General features: G+C 36.2%; 1 protein-coding gene across 1 annotated transcript; it reads right to left on the bottom strand.

The window, feature by feature from the left end:
* Positions 1–1,692: 1,692 nt before the first annotated feature.
* soat1 (sterol O-acyltransferase 1) lies at positions 1,693–19,201 on the bottom strand. Its single transcript, XM_023263178.3, has 16 exons — positions 19,046–19,201; positions 18,533–18,688; positions 15,331–15,389; positions 14,121–14,269; positions 10,534–10,593; positions 10,308–10,415; positions 9,896–10,175; positions 9,707–9,785; positions 8,959–9,043; positions 7,401–7,446; positions 7,181–7,310; positions 6,982–7,079; positions 6,268–6,366; positions 5,839–5,974; positions 4,139–4,284; positions 1,693–3,183 (listed from the first exon to the last, which is right to left on the bottom strand). The coding sequence occupies exons 2-16, from the start codon at positions 18,684–18,686 to the stop codon at positions 3,118–3,120; spliced, it is 1,695 nt and encodes a 564-aa protein (XP_023118946.1). The 5' UTR covers positions 18,687–18,688; positions 19,046–19,201; the 3' UTR covers positions 1,693–3,117.
* Positions 19,202–20,515: the final 1,314 nt, after the last annotated feature.

The following is a 20,515-nucleotide window of genomic DNA, read 5'->3' as shown; positions in this document are numbered from 1 at the left end:
CAAACATTACTTCAAGACCACAAGACCTAAAAGCTGAAAAAGCAGAATAAATGCCTTATTCATCAGTGTGACTCAGAAATGACCGACATGTAGCTGTAAACAGTAGCCTTTAGTGCTAATTAAGCATCATTACTGTCTTAAGGTCGTAACATTTGGACCATTAAGTAACAAAAAGAAGATAATATACTGTTATTTATTCATTCGAAACATTTTTTATACTTTTAATGTTTAAGGAAAATATCAATAATTAGAAATATGAGATGCAGATTCAGAACAAAACACAATAATCCATTCAACATCAAGAAAAAGATCGTAATAATAAACACAAATATGACAGTAAATGAGCCAAACACTGCACCGAAAAATACACAAGCTCAAAATAAACAATACAGCTGGAGTTTGGGCCTTTACTACAGTAAATTATGTCTTTATTAAGAAATTAATAAAGATATAATTAAGAAATGAATTTTTAAAAAGGCATAAATCATGTTGAGCGCATGAGATTAAACTTCCAATATTTCTGCAACTATTTGTGTCACTCTGAAAATAATTTTTTGTTTTTGTTAGTGAGAATTTTATGAAGGAATCCAAGGAATCTCCTCCTGGGGATCAAAATTAAAAGCTTTATTACAGCGCCACCTTGTGCTCATCCAGTGTATAGAAGTGCTGAGTTTTCTATTTCTGAGAGCTTCAGTAGCTGAAGTTGCTGTTTTTCACTTTACATTGTGCATCTCATTGGTCTCCCTGAATTAAAATGTCAAATTAGCAACATTAACTGTGCATTAGTTTCCTCAAAAATGACACAAACATTATTTCAAGAACACAAAATCACAAAAAGCTCATTAAACACCTTATTCCATAAGTGTGACGTGGAAATTACTGTTGTGTAAAATGTGTATTTTTATCATTTGAACAACAATAAACTCTCTTTTAACCCTCGTGTCGTCCTGCGGGTCAAATTGACTCATTTTAAAGTTTGAAAATGTGGTAAAATATATATATATTTTAACAGTGAAACTTCTGATGTCCACATTTTCAACATTTTTGGGAAATTTTTGGAACATTTTTTGGTGGAAATAAAGACATGTTAAAAAAATGTTTAAGAACATTCACACGAAAAAAATCAACCAAAATCCAGTAAAATTTGCTGGATTCCATGTTTTTTTGCATGAATGTTCTTAAAGAAAATATTAGAAGTTTTACTGATATATATGGAATTACTTCAGAATTTTTTAGAAAGATTTTTATTCATTATAAAAAAATATTTACAAGAATTTTCTTGCCGAATTTGGGGGATTTTTAAAAATAAAACTTTTAAGGGAAACTTTTAAGGAATTATTGGAATTTTCTTCCTGAAGGTTTTGCAAATTTTCAGAAATTTGGGGAATGTTTTTGCAGAATTTTTTCAGACAAGGAAATTATATTTTTTGGTGCCTGTAAATGAAGACAGCAGGAGGGTTAATGTGTTAACATGTAACAAAATGAAGCGAATATACTCTTCTTTATTTATTCTTAATAGTTCTTATAATTTAGGGATTGTGTCAAGAATTTGAAAATTGACACTGATTCATAAAAATGTCACTGAACACTATAATCCAGTCAACATCTGTAAAAAAAGATGATAATAAACACAAATAAGTGAGTCAAGCTCTACCACCTGAAGACATATTTCATCTGAACATACAACACGACTGTAATAAATATGATCTTTATTTAAAAATATCTAAAACACAAAGCAAGATTAAAACTTCAAATGTGGAGTTCATGAGTTTAAATTTCCAATATTCCTGCTATTAGTCATGCATATTGACAAATAATTTGAAATATTTGTTATTTTTTGTGAAGAAATCAAAAGAATCTTCTGTTGGGGAACAAAGTTAAAAGCTTTAATACAGCGCCACCATGTGGTCATCCAGTTTTATGAAGTGCTGAGTTGCTGGTTTTCACTTTCTATTGTGCATCTCATCAGTTACAAGCATCATCATGGTCTCCCTGCACTGAAACATGTCAGAATTGGCAACATTAACTGTGCATTAGTTTCCTCAATAATAATACAAACATTATTTCAAGAACACAAAATCACCAAAAGCTCATTAAACACATATTCCATTAGTGTGACATCAAAATTACTGTTGTGTAAAATGCATACTTGCATGATTTAAATACACTTTGATTTATTGTACTGAGTATCTGACAATGTGAACTGTAGCCCTTAGTGCTAATCAAGTATCATTACTAACCCATAACATTCTAGCAGCCAGCTGCAGGTTTTACAGTAGTAGTTATTCAGACACACGACTCTCAACGTCGGTTATAAACAAAATACGACATCATTCTCTGTCTCAGCGATGCTCGACGTATGTTCAAACCAGCTGAGTTGAAGCTTTAAGAATACATCCAGCAGTCATGGAATAAATTAACTTCATACAACACATTCACCTCTCACATTTTCCTTTACGGTCTTCAGTGTTCAGCTCATAACTTTTAGATTATAATAATAATAATTAATGAGTGCATTGCTTCTTAACTTGTGGCTCAATACATGGAAAAAAAGTTCTGATTAAATGTTGTAAATGTAAGATATCAGTCTTGAAGTCCTAATACAGAAACCACTGTTCCTCAGATTTATACAAAACACCAAACAGTGGTCGGGTTCTCAAAAACAATCTTATTGGCAGTGGAGATGAATAGGATTGTCCAAACAGCAGACTGAATGTCCTTCGTTAAATATTAACCGTTACTGCATACGTGAACAGTGTTTGTCTTGTGTTTTCATTCAGCTGCCGTGTCGTCGCTGCCGTGGTTTCACAGTCGATCAAGGCAAAAGGGGAACAGCAGAAAAATAAATAATGGCACATAAAAAACAGGTTCACGAGTGTTTTCATGTGAACTAATCATTTTGTTGAGGGGTTTGCCTTTGAAAACTTAAAACATACATGTATATAAAGGCATCACTGTGGCTTTGCTGTGGGTTTTTTTTTAGCATTTCGGCAGATACTCTTCCACACATCCGTACACTTAGTGCAATAAAATAAAACAAACAGAAGTTATGACAGTGACAGAAAGGCTGGTCTAAGTTCTACTGATCCTCCCAGTAGGCCCAGTTCAGTGTGATGGTCAGTTTCCCATCAGGCCTCTCTGGCAGCTCCAGGAACGAGGCTTCAGCAGCTCCAGGAAGGAAGGCTGGAACGAAAACACCATCCTGAGAAGCTGAACTGGTGTCCATGTTGAACAATACATTTGATAATAATAATAATAATAATAATAATAATAATAATAATAAATTTATTTATAAAGCGCTTTCAGTCAAAGTGCTGTACATAGAGATAAAAACAATAAAAGCAGATAAAAACAATGAAAACAGATAAAAAACAGTAAAACAAACAATTTAAGATTCATATGTAAAAGTAAAGAGTGGGTCTCCAGCTTAGTTTTAACCCTCCAGCTGTCTTCATTTACGGGCAACAAAAAATATTGTTTCCTTGTCTGAAAAAAATCCAAAAATTCAGCAAAAAAATTCCCCAAATTTCTGAAAATTTGCAAAACCTTCGGAAAGAAAATTCCAATGATTCCTTAAAAGTTTCCCTTAAAAGTATTATTTAAAAAAAAAAAAAATCACCCAAATTTGGCAAGAAAATTCTTGTAAATATTTTCAAAAAATGAGTAAAAATCTTCCAAAAAAATCCTAAAAATATCTAAAGTGATTACAAATATATCAGTAAAACTTCTAATATTTTCTTTAAGAACATTCACAAAAAAAATCAACCAAAATCCAGCAAATTTGCTGAACAGTGACCCGGTACAGAGCCCTGTGGCACCCCATGCCTAACAGCACAGGACTCAGAGAACATGTTGTTGAAGAAAACACTGAGATCTCTCTGACAAGACCTCAACCAGTGGAGCATCTGGCCTGAGATGCCAAAATAATTCTCCAGTCTGTCCAGTACGATACAGTGATCCACCGTATCAAAAGCAGAACTGAGATCCAACAACAACACAACAGAGTCAACAGCTAGTAGCAAATCATTCACCACTTTAGTGAGCGCTGTTTCTGTGGAGTGATTCGCCCTAAAAGCTGACTGAAGAGGCTGAAAAAGGTTATTTAAAAAGATTATTTAACGACAAATGACTCCACTACCTCTTTGAGGGGGCAGTAGCGCTGAGCGTACCACTCCTGGGAGTACAGACAGATGATGACCCCCTGACCCAGGAACAGAGACGTCCACATGATGATGTTCCAGATGGGACCTTTCCTTTGGTCGTGCAGAATGAAGTTGAACATCACTGACAGGATGAGGAGAGAAGATGAGAGTGGAAGCACAAGAGAAAGATAAATGTACAAACGTAAGCCTTTTTCAGACATGAGATTCTTCATATTGCTGCTTAATGAATCTCTGAAAGTGACACCATCCTGTCATTCAGAGGTTATTTTTCTGTTAATGTTGCTCAGGGATTCAGTCAGATAAATCCACCACGGTGATGGAGAGAGCCACGGTACAATATTTATCATAAACATGTCCTAAAACATATCCAACAGCCTGGTTTAATTATGATTATGTAAACACAAAAAATTCCATTCAGATGTGATGATAATCTAACTACTATTTTACCAGCAGTTAAAAAAACAGTTTCAAGTCGTGTTAAATCCTCATCAATCTTGTCTTTATGTCCGTTTTCATTTATAATTACAATTAATTCACTAAATCGCTGCTGTTGCTCTGACTAACTCTCTCACTTTGGAGACACTTATTTGGGTCCTTCAGTTGTGTGATGCTGCAGTTGTTTAGTAAAGTCAGAGGAAAGACTCCTACAAACAGCTGGAAGCAACAAACTAAACTGTGATTTTATGTGTAAATACTGCATACTGACTTTTAAAACATTTAGTATTTCTGTAGATTTTAAAATTAGAAGTGTTTTGTTTACATTATTGTAGAGTTAAAGATAAAGCATCCATCATCCATCCATCCATCCATCCATCCCTGATGTGATACAAAAGTACCATGACCTGCTGCTGGATCCTGATCTGGATCAAATCCTGTCTCCATGTCAGAAATCATTTAAAATTACAAGCTATTATTGCAGTTACCAGTGCTGTAGTTTGATGTGTGCAAATCTGTTCCACTCTCTTGCTTTGGAGATGTTCATATGGATCCTGCTGCTGTCTAACGGTGTAGACATTTAATAAACTCAAAGAAAACACTCTCTTTCTCATGTGTTTAGACAAATATTAGTGCCGAAATGTGGGAAAATCCTTCCGTTAATCACTTGACACGACGTAAAGTAACGTTGCTTGTGCATTTTATCAGTTAATGTGACTGTTGCAGGTCAGACTTGTGCCATGCAGAAAGAAAGTAAGCAGAAATGTTACTCTGTCTTCCTTATTAATGTTGCCGTTGTAGCTTTTACGGTAAAATGAGCAGCATTCTGATTAAGACATGAAGCCGAGACATTCAGCTGCTGTCAGATTAATGGAAAGGATTACAGGTCTGAAAAGGGGCTATAAACTCAACAGGATAATACCAGGATTTGGTTTAGCTAAATTTTCAAGTAACGTACATGTCAGTCAGAGGTAATTCAGACAAAGTTCAGGAAGTATGTTGCTGCTGAAGCAATTCTGTCCTCAATGAATTTCATGACTGTGGGAGTTTTATTTCTGGAGATATTAAACCCTTCAAATGGCTACCCAGCTGAGACTAATATTGTCTGACAACATCTAAAATTCTGCCAAATTATTTTACAGACCTTAGTTTTGTGTCCCAAACCACAGATACGGTGCACTGCTTTCTGAAATGTTTGTTTTTATGGCACTGTTAATGGTGTGACAGTCTTTTCTCTTACTTCCAAAACACATGAAGAGGCAGAAGAGCACAGGGTAGAAGAAGCCAAAGCAAACGGCTAGAATGTACTCGTGGACCACGGCAGACACGGTGAACACAAACAGCATGGCAGCCGGTCGGAAGCGCTTCTGAGAGATCTGGAAGGACGAGCGAGAACAGAATAATTTGGCTTAATCTGATCCATGCATTTTTATATTCAATTTTCAGTGTGGCAGATTGTATTCTGAGTCTGTTATAGTTTCTCACAGTGAAGGGGAGTTTGAAAACGGCAACATGTTGATAGCAGACAAGAGGAAAATGCTTCTTCAAGACATTTTAACGTGGCTTGTAACTTGGAAGTTGCAGTTGTTCTTATTATTAGAAAAATTGTATAGAATACTACTGTTGTGTTTTTAAAGGCTGCACTGTATCAACATAAAAAGCTACTCACCCACAGAAAGTCCCGGTACACGTAGTAATACAGCCAGTCATGGACCACCACATTCCACGTGCGATAGTAGTTGGCAAAAGAGGTCGAATTCCACCAATCCTGTGAACAGGAAACCACATTAACCATCCTGTTGTCATCAATTACAGGCGCCAAAAAATATTGTTTCCTTGTCTGAAAACAAATCCTAAAACCCAGCAAAAAAATTCCCCAAATTTCTGAAAATTTGCAAAACCTTCAGGAAGAAAATTCCAATAATTTCTTCAAAATTTCCCTTAAAAGTTTTACTTTTACTAAATTTCTGTAAATATTTTCAAAAAATGAGTAAAAATCTTCCAAAAAAAATCCTAAAAATATCTAAAGTGATTCCACATATATCAGTAAAACCTGTAATATTTTCTCTAAGAACATTCACATAAAAATCAACCAAAATCCAGTGAAGTTCGCTGGATTTTGTTTTTTTTTTTTTTTTTTTTTAATGGATGTTCTTAAACATTTTTTTAAACATTTTTTTTCACCAAAAAAATGTTCAAAAATTTCCCAAAAATGTTGAAAATGTGGACACCAAAAGTTTCACTGTGAAAATGTTTTTTTCTTCCACATTTTCAAACTTTATAATGGGTCAATTTGACCCGCAGGACGGCACGAGGGTTAATTAAGTTAAATATGAATATAGGAACTGAAGTGTAGATTCCACAGTGAGAGTGAAAGCAGCACCTTGTAGAACATCCGGTCGGCAAAACGAAGCATCTCAGCAAAAGCGTTGAGCCAACAGTGGAGGAAGGCGAAGAATCCCAGGAAGAGAACCAACACTCCTGCAAAAAGGAAACAGAAACATCATCAGTATTCTTCAACCAAGAAAATACGTAGGGCCAGAAGTATGTGAAAGTGTCCATAAATGCGTTGGTATTCTTACCAGGCAGGATGGAGTTGAAGACACAGAGGACCATGGCCCTCAGATCAAACAGCTGCAGACCGATGCTGTGGAACTGAGGGATACACAGCCGCACGAACACGTAGTAGGCATAAAACAGACAGCCGAGTACCTGCGGAGGGAAAGAGGTTTTAATTTATCAGAAAAATACCTTCAGATTGTGATCTTTTAAAGGAGTCAGCAAGAAAATGTGCAACAGTACCTGAAGCAGCTTTGTGGCCACGTAGCCCCATCGGATCACAGGGTTCCTGCATCGAGTAAGACACAAGGTTTGAATAAATATTAAGTCAAGCCACTGTATTTATACAAGACATTTAAATTTAAAGTGCTTTCTGGTAAAAAAAAAAAAAAAAAAAAAGATTATGTTTAGTGTTATGAATTAACCTAACGAGTTTACATATTGGGGTTCAGACCAGTGTTATTTATGGTGAGTTTTATCTGAGTCAATGATGAATTCAGGAATAAGAGACGACAGAAATATCTGAAATACTACTTTGCCTGACTATAATACACAAAGCTGACACCCAATAGTGTTATTAATTATGGAGAATAACCTAACAAACAGAACTTAACCTAACTACGATAAATATGGACAATGGATGGAAATTAGCCTTGTGCTAAATCCGGCTTATTTACTGCAACCTTGTGTAAACTATTATGCGATTGTATGTTCAATAACATGCACTTTCCCATCCAAATAAATAAATAAAGAAATGAAACAAAGTACTAAGGCTAAGACCCCACAGCATTATTAACTGTGGAGATTAGCCAAACAATTTAAAGCTACAGTTTTCACCCCGAAATCTACATTTAACAAATCCAAGGATTCAATGGATCCGATGTGCAATCTTTGTTTTTGTTTTGTTTTTTTAAATTATAAGTGGATTGTTGTTTATGGTTTTGTTTTGTTGTATTTTATAATATGTCATTTTTAAATTACTAATACTGTATGGGTTACTACATGGAAAAACATGTTTAAACTCTCAAGAGTAGTTCCACATATTATATAATTTCAATATTAACAGTGTGATGCATGCATGAGCACATGTGTAGTGCAATTTGAAGTAATAGAAATGAGGTCAAACTCATCAGGCCTCAACTTTTTCACTGCTTGATACAAAAAGAAGTTAGTATAATTCTCATTTGCTATTACTAATCTACAAGAAAGTTCAATGATTAAATTTACTTCGATTTACGGGTTCTTGAATATATTGTTTTTAAACTTTATAAGAGTATGTCGACATGCAGACTACACATGAACACAATAACATAAGCGAGGAACATGAGAGAGACATTAAAAAGTTAGATTTGGTTGCAAAAGAAATGCAACACAAGTTTGAGCATTTAAATCAGCACCACAAAGCTCTGTATGATGACCAGAGAGGCAGATCTGAATGCCATACAGCTATTTTGGATGCGTTTGCTGGTGTTACATCAAGTTCCAAACAGCTTTTTTCAGTTTCAATAAAGCTATTTTTAACTTTCAATGCAGATGAACTCCCCTACAAAATGATCTCAATCACTCTAAAATATTTCTTTAACCATTTGATGCACAACATGGGTCAAAAGTGATCGATATTCAATGGAAAATGGGTATCTCATGACCCATGTTGTGCATCAAAGGGTTAAAAATAGACGTACTGCTGAAAGCTGCTTTATTTTTTCCATCACACAATGTCAGTTTTTTTCAAATATTGTGCAGCTACACAAAAGAGCAAATCATAGATAACACCAGATAAACAACAAGAGGCTCTGTTTACCTGGGGTATTTGTCTCTGTAGATTAGTGTGGGTGCAAACAGGAAGTAAAGATACTGAGAAACCTGAGGAACCACTGGTCCAGGGCCTGTAGATGACAGAAAGAAAAGGGAACGCATTAGATATGAGAAAGAAATAAACTTCATACACTGGCAAGAAGGTATTGTTAAGGAAAAAAATACTCTTTCCCCTTACTAAGATATTTCCTTGCAGCTATTAGCTTAAGACATCCCAGAATATCATCCTGTAGGTCCTACAGGTCACCTCAAACTGTCCTACAATGAATCTGTGAGCGCATCCAGGCATTCTCTGCCTCTAATATGACCCTGAGATGTTGCAGAAGATACATGAGAGAGAGAAAGAAAGACAACTGCTGTAGGAAAAATATGTCTCCCTGACTGGTCAAGATTAGATACTGTTTAGTCTGATGTTCCTGAGCAGGTAAGTTGTCCCCATGCTAGGTTGTAATCTAAATATGGCATTCCACCCAACCCAACATATACCCCAAGGTGGAAGAGAATCCTCAGAATCGATGCTGGTGATGCTCACATGAATGTGCTGCTTTGTTGTATCGCTTCCCCTGATATCAGTAAACCTTATTCTCAACCTAAGCCATCTGAGTCTCCAGAGTCCCTGCATCTGCCTCCTCAATCCTCTCTCAACATCCCACAATTTCCCAAACTGAACTGTATATAATATACACGAAAAGATAAGAGAAAAAAGTCACGTTGTAGTTGGAAACATTACTTACTGGTCTTGTCTTTAGCCCAGGTCTGGACTCTCGGTACATTTTCCCGGACAAAGGAGTGAGCTTTCATCATTAGACGGACCTAAAATTTCAGAAATAATCTTTGACTTGGAGCACATTTCGAAAGACATTTAGTCCACATATGAAGGGATTTATAGTTTAATACAACCCTGCCAGACTGTGTTGATCTACCTGTTCCAGAATGATGATGAAGCAGGATGCAGGCGGCACACTGTTGGTCACCGCCATGTATGTGGGCAGGAATCCCAGACCCAGAGCCTGGTACAGCAGGAACACAGAGCCAAACAGCAAACTGTACATCCCTGGGTGGCTGTGAGACTGACTCTGAGCCCACAGGTGGAACAGGCTGTAGGGAACCAGCAGCACAGACAGGAACATGCAGATCCACGTGCACACCACCAGGGGAAACTGTCCGAACGCATAGACCAGCAGGCCGAAGTCCAGCACCAGTCTGAGGCAAAAGGAGGGTAAAGAAGAGATGAAAAACCTGAAGGACTGACGGTCTCCACCTGTATCCCATCAGCAGAGATAAAAGAACAAAAGAGGTGGGAGAAGAATCTAATGGGAAGCAGTTTTATATTACCTGCCTTCATCAATGAAATCTACCACCAGTGTACTGAGGATGAAGAGAATGAGCAGAGCGATGAACATGTGGTAGATAGTCCTGATGTGGTTCACCTCAAACAGCTCACTGTGGAAAAACAGTCGACGTTACATTAAACAACCTTCAAGAGAGCAGAGTATTAGAAGGGACTTTGGCCTTTTGCAAACAATATTTATATGAGCCAAGCATCAAAATGTCAACTTACTCGAGGAGCGACCTGCGACTTACAAAGAGCTTTCCCTGGCCGTGAGGAGGACGAAAATGCCTACAGAAGAACACAATGACAGCACGAGTTATTATTGTAAGATGCAGAGCTAAACTAAGACTCGAAGAGCTTCAGCAGAAGCCAAACGAACGTCTGTTTTGGGTTCTTGAAGACATTCTACCTTCTGAGAGGTTTCTTTTCTTCTGACTGGTGGATTTTATAATCAGTTGGTTAGAACTGAAGGAGCCTCCTGGATGAAGGTGAAACTTCTTCAAGAACCATCAAGAGAAGTTAGGATTGCTATGACCCAGATGATTGAGAATCTACACAGAGTAAAGTCAGGCCAAGATAGACCAAAGATTTCTACTATTATTAGGTTTAATGAGGAATGTTGAGTCAAAAGTCAGGGTTTGTAATGTCATGAAGGTGGCTCTCTTTTACCCAATAGATCATCCTAATAACTGAGGTTCTGCTCAGAGTTTAAGAATTAAATTAACTGTAAGGCGTGCTTCCCTTTCACTAGTTCTTTTACTGAAGATTCTCTCTGAAGATAAGATTCTTAGCTGAAGTTTAATTGGCAAATCTGCTGAGCTGTAAGAAACACCTCTAAACAAAGCTGTGTAGTTACGTTATGCATCACATTACCATGGAAACCTACATGGCTTCAGTTGGAGATGCAGAAAATGCAGAAATATGTTTTTAGTAGTGGTGGGACACAATAAAAAAATTTAATCTAATTAATTACAGGCTTTGTAATCAATTAATCGCAATTAATTGCAGTTTTGTCAAATAGCAATATTTGACACAATAAATGAAGTTTTTCAGTTCAAATAAAATTGTGGTTGACAGTTGAATCAATGAATAGACATATATGTGTTTATAATTTAAATTTTAAAAAAAGGAAAATGGGATATATAGAAAAAAGTGATTTTGATGACTTAAAGCCTGAATTTAGTTGTTTTTTTCCACTGTATGGTACATAAAATCAGCATAAGTAGTTCAAGGAGCTTCAGAAAGTTGAAAATCCAGAGATTCATTCTGTTTTCATCTTTTCTGGGTCTGATAAATGGTGTCATTTTGATGGTTGTTTTTATAGGAATATAAATTTTTATTTATGTAATTTTTGCATAAACAAAAAGTTTATAATGAAGTTATTAAAAGAGATATTTTTGTTGTTTAGGTTATTCCTCCTCCAAGGAGGCAGAGCCTCGACGGAGTAAAACTTAAACCACAAAAATGTTTCATTTCTATTTATCTGCATTTTTCATCTGTCTGCTACATTCACAGATTACTGCAAATCTAAGTGCAATTATAGCAATTTTATTCAACATTTTAAGACTTTCTGTAAACTCAAGCACTGTCTAGAAAAGTGGTCTATTATGGGATGGCTCCACCGTTAGCATGACTCGTAGCTAACGTTAGCTCTGGTGCTAACAGCAACATGTTTTACATTGAGGTGATACCGTCGGCTTGAAGTGACGCAGTGATCAGAAAACTCTTTGTTGTACAATTTGCACACAACCAGGCTTTTATCCAAGCTGCCATCAGGAAGATTTTTAAAAGGAAAATTTCTGTCCAACAAGCTCAATCTGGTCTTCCTTCACTGTTCACCAGCGCCTGACTTCACTCAGTGCTTCCTGTGGCGCCCGTATAGCTCAACGCGTTGAGCGGGCGACCCATGTACAGGGCTGGTCCCCGACGCAGCTGGCCTGGGTTCGATTCCCGCTCGCGGCCCTTTGCTGCATGTCTTCCCCGACTCTTCTCCCCTGTTTCCTGTCTCTCTCTCACTGTGCCTATCCAATAAAGCCGACAAAAAGGCCAAAAAAAAAACAAAAAAAAAAAAAAAACAAAAAAAAAAAACTCAGTGCTTCCTGTGCTTCTTCTTCATGGCTACAAACAGACTGTAGGTTCATTACCGCCACCTACTGGGCTGGAGTGTTCATCAGAGTTACTGGTGTGCCAGAAATGAGGGAACTGAGGCAGCAACGAATTGCGTTATTAATCTTTAACGCGTTATTTCCCGCTGTAATCAATTAATCGGAATTAACGCGTTAATGTCCCAGCCCTAGTTTTAGGTTTGCCACTGAAGTGTTGATTTGCTGCAAAATTCATTTTAGATTCAGAAATTGATCAATCTATTGGTATTTATCACAGAGAATATTCAATAAATGATTTTAGTTTTGCTTTGATTTGGGCAAAAACGAAATATACCAACACAGGACAGTGCATGAGTATCTCGTTTAAAAGAATGAAGATTAAAGTTTCAGAGTTCCAACGTGCAGCCATCATGTCAGAAATAAGCTGCAGGCATTGGGTGGGAAAATAAACTTATTAGTTCACATTTAATTAATTTAATCATTTGCAATAATAGCACTTATAACCTTAATAATAATTTTAGATATTCTTCAGAGCTCTGCACTATAACAACCTGTTCTCTTTACTGAAGCAGGGGACACAACTCGGCTGCATTTTGTATCGGAAGAGAGTCAAATGATGAGTTAAATGCAGTCTTTTAATGTGAAAATCTGGCTAACAGAACGCTGAAACCACTGCTGTTACACGGGTTATGTCTACCTGGGATTTTAGGTTTTGTTGAGCCAGCGAACACCAAGAAAGTTTGGATATGTCAAGTCTGCTTCGTAGTACAGGCCTCTAAGGCAGTGTTTCTCAAACAGTGGGGTGTGTCCCCTTGTGGAGTCGCAGAGGTATGACGGCGAGCGACTGGGAGGAGAAGGTCCGTCTACACGCAACTAATTAGCTGAACTATTGTTTTAAAGTCGGCCCATTTTTCACGGCACACAAACTGCGCTGGCCGTTAATGGATAGTTAATGTGCAACTGGAACACTTGATCATGTCACCACCTCGGCTCAGGGGAGTCAAACATGCGGCCCGCGGGCCAAAACTGGCCCGCCAGATGGTCCATTTCGGCCCGCGGGACACCTTTGCAAAGTGCAAAAACTACAGAGAAAACATTAACTGCAAATTGTAAATTTGTAAAACTATAAATTTTAAATAATTTCCAGACCATGACAAGTTGTTTTGATCATAAAGTAAAATACTAGATTGCTCAGTTCCAGATACATGTGACTAAATGTTGTGTTCTTTTGTAGATAAACTGTGATCTGGCAGTTGTATTGTGTAAATGATAAATTGAGGCATAATACTGTTGAAATTTAACTCGTTTTTCTTCAGAAATTTCAGGTTGTTCATAATGTTTTATAAAAAAAACAATTTATTAAATGTGAACATTTTCAGAATGTACTTTTTTGCACTAAAACAAAGGGATAAAGTTGGAGTTGTTGTTATTTCTAGGTTATTATGGTGTGATTTTACTGGTGCAGCCCAACGGAGATCAAATTGGGCTGAATGTGGCCCCTGGACTAAAATGAGTTTGACACCCCTGATATTTAATGTGAAAAACAACAAACTGTAACCAGATAAAACGATCCTGCATGTTCACGTTTTAATATATATATAAAAAAACTGTTTATATGTGCATTTATATATTACAAGGAAAGGGTAGAAACACATTTGTGCTTTTTAGGACATATAATTTTATGTGGATGCAGACGTTGAAATGCAGTACCTGAGTTTACTCCTCTCCTTGTCGGACAGTGGAGGTGAGAAGACAGCAGGTACAGGTGCAGGCTCAAGACTGGCTGATTCTTCAATAAGACTGTCCATGAAGTCGCTGACCTGACCCTCAAACTGACGCATCAGGTCGCTCTTCAGGTACTGGGCGACACAAAACCACATGGAAATACTCATTTACAGTCTGCAGACGCACGAACACACGTGAAATGTTTTGCATGTGGCATTAATTATGCAAATCTGGCGTTGAGATACAAATATCCTTTCATTTAGTTTACACTGACATGCTTTCTCTTGTTTAAAAACCCGTGTAAACGAGGGGGAATTTATTGCACTTCATTGTAAATTCAAGCCAGAGTCCACTTTTTTCCTGTCATTTATCAAAAGAGTTCTGAAACATACTAGAAGTCTGACACACTGGAGATCACTGGCAAGGAGCTGTGAAACTGCTCAGTGTGTCATGATGTACTTATTTAACCCTTATGAAATCTGATTGTGTCTTTTGTGAAGTATGAACTTCACACATTATTAAAAGGGTGATTATCATACTAACGTGCAGAGAGCGTGAAGTAACACCGAGTCATTTCCATATGAAACATGCCTCTGTTCAGTTTTTGGTAAGTGCATTACTCGCTCAAGTTCATGAATAATTCATTTTTTCCAGTCAGTTTATCATCACGACGGATCCGATGACTGAAATAAAGATGCAGCTCATTCAGGATTGAGAGAGGAAACAAAATATACTGTGTTGTTTGCTGTAGTTATGCATTTATCTAGACTGAATTACTGACTGACAGCACAATAAACATCAGTTGGAGGAAAAGTCAGGAACACACATCATTTTCTAAATGTGTTTTTAACCCTCCTGTTGTCCTCATTTACGGGCACCAAAAAATATTGTTTCCTTGTCTGAAAAAAATCCCAAAATTCTGCAAAAAAATTCCCCAAATTTCTGAAAATTTGCAAAACCTTCAGGAAGAAAATTCCAATAATTCCTTAAAAGTTTTATTTTAAAAAAATCCCCCAAATTTGGCAAGAAAATTCTTGAAAATATTTTCAAAAATGAGTAAAAATCTTCAAAAAAAATCCTAAAAATATCCAAAGTGATTCCATATATATCAGTAAAACTTCTAATATTTTCTTTAAGAACATTCACACAAAAATCAACCAAAATCCAGCGAAATTCGCTGGATGGACGTACTAACCTCTGCTTTCCTTTTTAGTTGCAGCTTTTTACTGATCACATGCTCCATCTCAAGTCGCCCTGAAATTGGAACGAGAACACAAAAATCTGATGAAATTAAAAGAGTCAACAAGCTGCTGTGTAAGTGCAATTTTCCAGTATCAAAATAATACAGCTCTGTGATTTGGACACAGCAAAATTAACAACCCAGTGACCTCATCTAAACAGAGCTTCAAGCTGGTAAATGTCAGCTAATGCCATGTCAAATTTACACAACACAATATAATGGACAATTCACAAAAGATCAACCAAAATCCAGCGAAATTCGCTGGATTTTGGTTGATTTTTTGGGAATGCTCTTAAGCAACATTTTTAACATTTATTTTTTTCACCAAAAAATAATCAAAGATTTCCCAAAAATGTTGAAAATGTGGACATCAGAAGTTTCAATGTGAATATGTATATATTTTTTCCACATTTTCAAACTTGAAAATGGGTCAAATTTGACGCGCAGGACGACACAAGGGGTAAACCAGCATCACATGCTTGAAATAAAATGATTTACCCAAAGACAGTTATAAAAGGTGCCAACAACTTTCTCCGGCCCATTTTTTGTTTTTTTAGTTTTGTGTAAAATTATGTCCATTTTGGCTTTTTTCTTCTGCTTTTTGGTGTTTTTCCAATGCACATCAAAGAAATAAAAGTGTATACCAACAACATTTGCAATTACAACAATTTCTGGGAGAAATGGTGTATTTTCTGGAAAAACTTCAGGGGTGCCAATAGTTTCGTCCATGACTGTATTAAGTTGGGCAGTAACTAAAATATGAGCAAAAACCGAGACAGGATAAATACATAAATACGCAAGACCAGGCAGCAACTCATAACATCAACTTCTTAAATAAAATAAATACAAATATATATACATTACCACCATTAAGAGCAACCAAATGCTACTGAAAACATGTATGTCTATGGAGAAGGAACATTTAATTGAGAAAAAAGAAGCTTCAAAGGTGCTACTACAAAGATGAAATCCACAAGAAGACACGCCTTTAATGGTGTGTAGCAAGCACAATGAAAAGTCAACAGGATGAGGTTAAGGTTACTAGAGGTCACGAGTCTCAACAGCTGTCTGATGATGGAGTTTGTTATGTTCAGAGGTCAGTCCTTCCAACGGTGACAAACAGAAGCAGTGCTCCACCCATCAGTGACAAAGACAGAGTCAGAGGTTTACGTTCTGCTAACACCTTATTCTGAGCCTTCAGTGTTTTCCCTCCACGTTTACAGACAGCTGCTGTTGTTCCAGCGCTTCACAGTCAACCAGTTCATTCACACGTTCTGTCTGCTACTGGTGCATAATGGTGACCAGTTTAGTAGTTAGTACACTGTTAAAAATCAATTTTTTTTAACCATTATATTTTTTGAACAATTCACTGTTACTTTACAGATTTGCTGTTTTCTAAAATGACAAATAATAAATGACAAAATTAATATTAATTTGAATGTTAACTGTAAAAACAAACATAAGCCAGAACTGTGAAAACATCCACATAATAAAGTCTGGATTTTTAAAGAGTCGTTTGTGTTTTGACAATTTTGACACTATTTTTACTGTGTTCAAATTAGTACAAATATCTGTTATTTTATAGTTCACTGCTGTGGCATATTAGGGGTTAAACATAGCAATTTATGTTATTTTACATAGTCCTCCTGTTTTGTTAAATTACAAATAATTTCATTTTAAAAATCACAAAAAATCTGTAATGTATATGTTGACAAAAAAACTAAGTAAAACTGCAACTTTGACAATGTTCACATCTAAAATCTGTATTTTTATAAATATCAATTTGTTCATTTACAATGTTTGACTATAAAATTATACCTTTTATTGCATTTAAAATCAACATAAATATTATTTTACAGACAGTTGCTGCTAAAAAGCTGAATTGTTTAAACTGTTACTTTACAGATTATCCCTCTTTTCTTTAATTACAAATAATTCCATGTAAAATGACAGAGAAAGTATGTTTACATGTTGACAGTATTTTACAAATAGTAATTTCTTCTTGAACAATGTTTTAAAATTAAGCAGTTTGTCTGTATTTAAATCACCTAAAAATATCATTAATTTACATAGTATATTTCAAGTATATGAAATACCGCAGAAAATCACACAAAAGAATTATTAATTTACATGTTGACTTGTAAAACAAAAAAACAGGGCAAAACTGTGGCACATCAAAAATGTGTTATTTTACATTGTGTAAACCATAAAAATACTCTGCTATACTGTATATAACCCTCATGCTGTCCTGTGGGTCAAAACTGACCCGTTTTAAAGTTTGAAAATGTGGGGGGAAAAACATTTTCACAGTTAAACTTCTGATGTCCACATTTTCAACATTTTTGGGAAATCTTTGAACATTTTTTGGTGGAAAAAAAGAAATGTTAAGAATGTTTCTGAAGAACATTCCTAAAAAAATCTACCAAAATCCAGTGAATTTTGCTGGATTTTGGTTGATTTTTTGTGAATGTTCTTAAGAGAATATTAGAAATTTTACTGATATATATATATATATGCAATCACTTTAGATATTTTTAGGATTTTTTTTTGAAGATTTTTAGTCATTTTTTGAAAATATTTACAAGAATATTCTTGCCACATTTGGTGGATTCTTTTAAAATAAAACTTTTAAGGGAAAATTTTAAGGAATTATTGGAATTTTCTTCCTGAAGGTTTTGCAAATTTTCATAAAGTTGGGGAATTTTTTGCTGAATTTTTGGATGTTTTTCAGACAGGGAAACAACAGTTTTTGGTGCGCGTAAATGAGGACAACAGGAGGGTTAAATCAGCTAAAAATACAATTATTTTTACCAATATTTGCAATTTTTTCGCACCATTTTCAAAGTTTCTGAACCTAACAGCATTCCACCATTCTTGACATATTTATTGAGTACTTTTGCTGCCAGATTTTCACAGGTTTTTGTTTTATTTTACAGTGCAGCCTGAACCCTGTCATTCCTGCTGTGGTTAACCTCAGGTCAAAACAAGCGCCTGAGAGGAACATGTCATGCAGTGAGACATGGTTTCAGTGGTAACACACTCCAGAAGACTTACTGTAAGTGAACGACATGCTGATGTAGGCTTTAATAACCCACTAACTAAAAGGTCAGTGTCCTCTGTTAAACCCCTGCTCATGAGGAAGCTAAAGTTCTCCCACCGTTGCTGGTGATGCGAATCTCCCCGTTCTCCAGCTGGTGCTTTCCCGGACTCAGCTGCCCGTTTAAAGGCTCGTCCAGGTCGGGGAAGGTGGGCATCTTGGGGACGGGTCTGCAGCGGGACCGGAGGACCCCGCTATCCCCGTGACTCTCCATCCCTGACGACGGGAAACACACGAAGAAGAGACCAGGTTAGCGTCACTGCTACTGTCAGGAATGCTAAAGATGCACAGAGACAGCAGCCAGATGACAAATCAGATCACTCTCACATGACTCCCAGACAGACATTTAGCAGCTCAGTTAGATTAGACAGGAGTCAGTGTGGTTAACCAGGAGATATCCAGACAGCTAGTAAAGCTAATTAACCACCTGGTTGGACGCTAACAGGACTAGTTTGCTAGTAGCAGCTAGTTAAATTAGCCAACTTGTTGACGTTAGCTAGGGAACAGGTTGATAAGAGCAGAAGGCGGACTGACGCTTAAATAAATGGTTTAATGAAAATGAAAAATGCTTACCTTCTTCGACTGCCGGCTCCTCTCTTGTTCAGTCAACGTTTCCTCCGAGGCTTCAGGGTTTAAAATCAGAGGAAGGACAGTCTGAGCTGCCGCCGCTCACCTTCATTCTAAAACACTGAGGAGGTGATGAGCGCGGCGGCCGACGCTGATTGGTCCAAAGTCTCTCCTACTTTTGACGTCACGGCGCCCAGTGAGCCCGCAGTGCTGCTGTCAGGTTCCACACATAGACTGCCTACGGTGCCACATTATCTCTGCTTTCATCACCACTTTAACCCTCCTGTTGTCCTCATTTACAGGCACCAAAAAATATTGTTTCCTTGTCTGAAAAAAATCCAAAAAATCAGCAAAAAAATTCCCCAAATTTCTGAAAATTTGCAAAACCTTCAGGAAGAAAATTCCAATCATTCCTTAAATGTTTTATTTTTAAAAATTTCCCAGAATTTGGCAAGAAAATTCTTGTAAATATTTTCAAAAAATGAGTAAAAATCTTCCAAAAAAATCCTAAAAATATCTAAAGTGATTACATATATATCAGTAAAACTTCTAATATTTTCTTCAAGAACATTCATAAAAAAATTAACCAAAATCCAGCAATTTTCGCTGGATTTTGATTTTTTTTTGTGAATGTTCTTAAGAAACATTCTTAACATTTTTTTTCCACCAAAAACTGCTCAAAGATTTCCCAAAAATGTTGAAAATGTGGACATCAGAAGTTTCACTGTGAATTTTTTTTCTCACATTTTCAAACTTTAAAACGGGGCAATTTTGACCCACAGGACGACACGAGGGTTAATAATAATAATTTTAAAAAAGGATATAGATGCAACAACATGGCTGAGTTATAATAATAACTCAGTTCTTTGTTCACATACTTCCATTTGCCTAAATATGTACCATATTGTGCTTGTATAAGACAAGATCAAGTTTATTCATCTTGAAGGAAATAGTTTCGCCAGAGTACAACAAACAAAGCTTAGTGAAATATACACAATTACAGAGAGGTTAGTAATTAGACAGAAATCAAAAAAGAATACAAAGAGCAAATTTTAAAGTGTCTAAGTGTGTAAAATGTCATAGCGGATGCCATGGAATAGTGTCTAAAAATAAATAAATAAAATTAAATAAGTACAAAATGTAAACTAAATAACAAGAAACAGATAAACAGAAAGTGAATTGGATGTAAGCAAATCTATTGCACAGAAATATTGCACTTGACAGTGATGACAGTGAGACTATTGCACCTGATAAAAACTGCAGAAGATACAGAAAAGTCTGATAATATTGCACATGAAATAGAATAAATCCGTTGATCTGCGGTTCACCTCCATGATGCTGAGCAGCTTCCTCAGGGACCTACAATATTGTATGAAACACAAATTTGCCTGACTATATTAAATATTATTTGATAATGTATTCCTGGCGAATTTAGGCTATTAATTAAAGTTAAGATCCTATAACTGGTCCATATGT

Source organism: Amphiprion ocellaris, chromosome 2, assembly GCF_022539595.1.
Source record: "Amphiprion ocellaris isolate individual 3 ecotype Okinawa chromosome 2, ASM2253959v1, whole genome shotgun sequence".
In the NCBI taxonomy this organism is placed as follows: Eukaryota; Metazoa; Chordata; class Actinopteri; family Pomacentridae; genus Amphiprion; species Amphiprion ocellaris.
The sequence above is the reverse complement of the archived record's forward strand: the minus strand, read 5'-3'. Positions and strand labels throughout refer to the sequence as shown.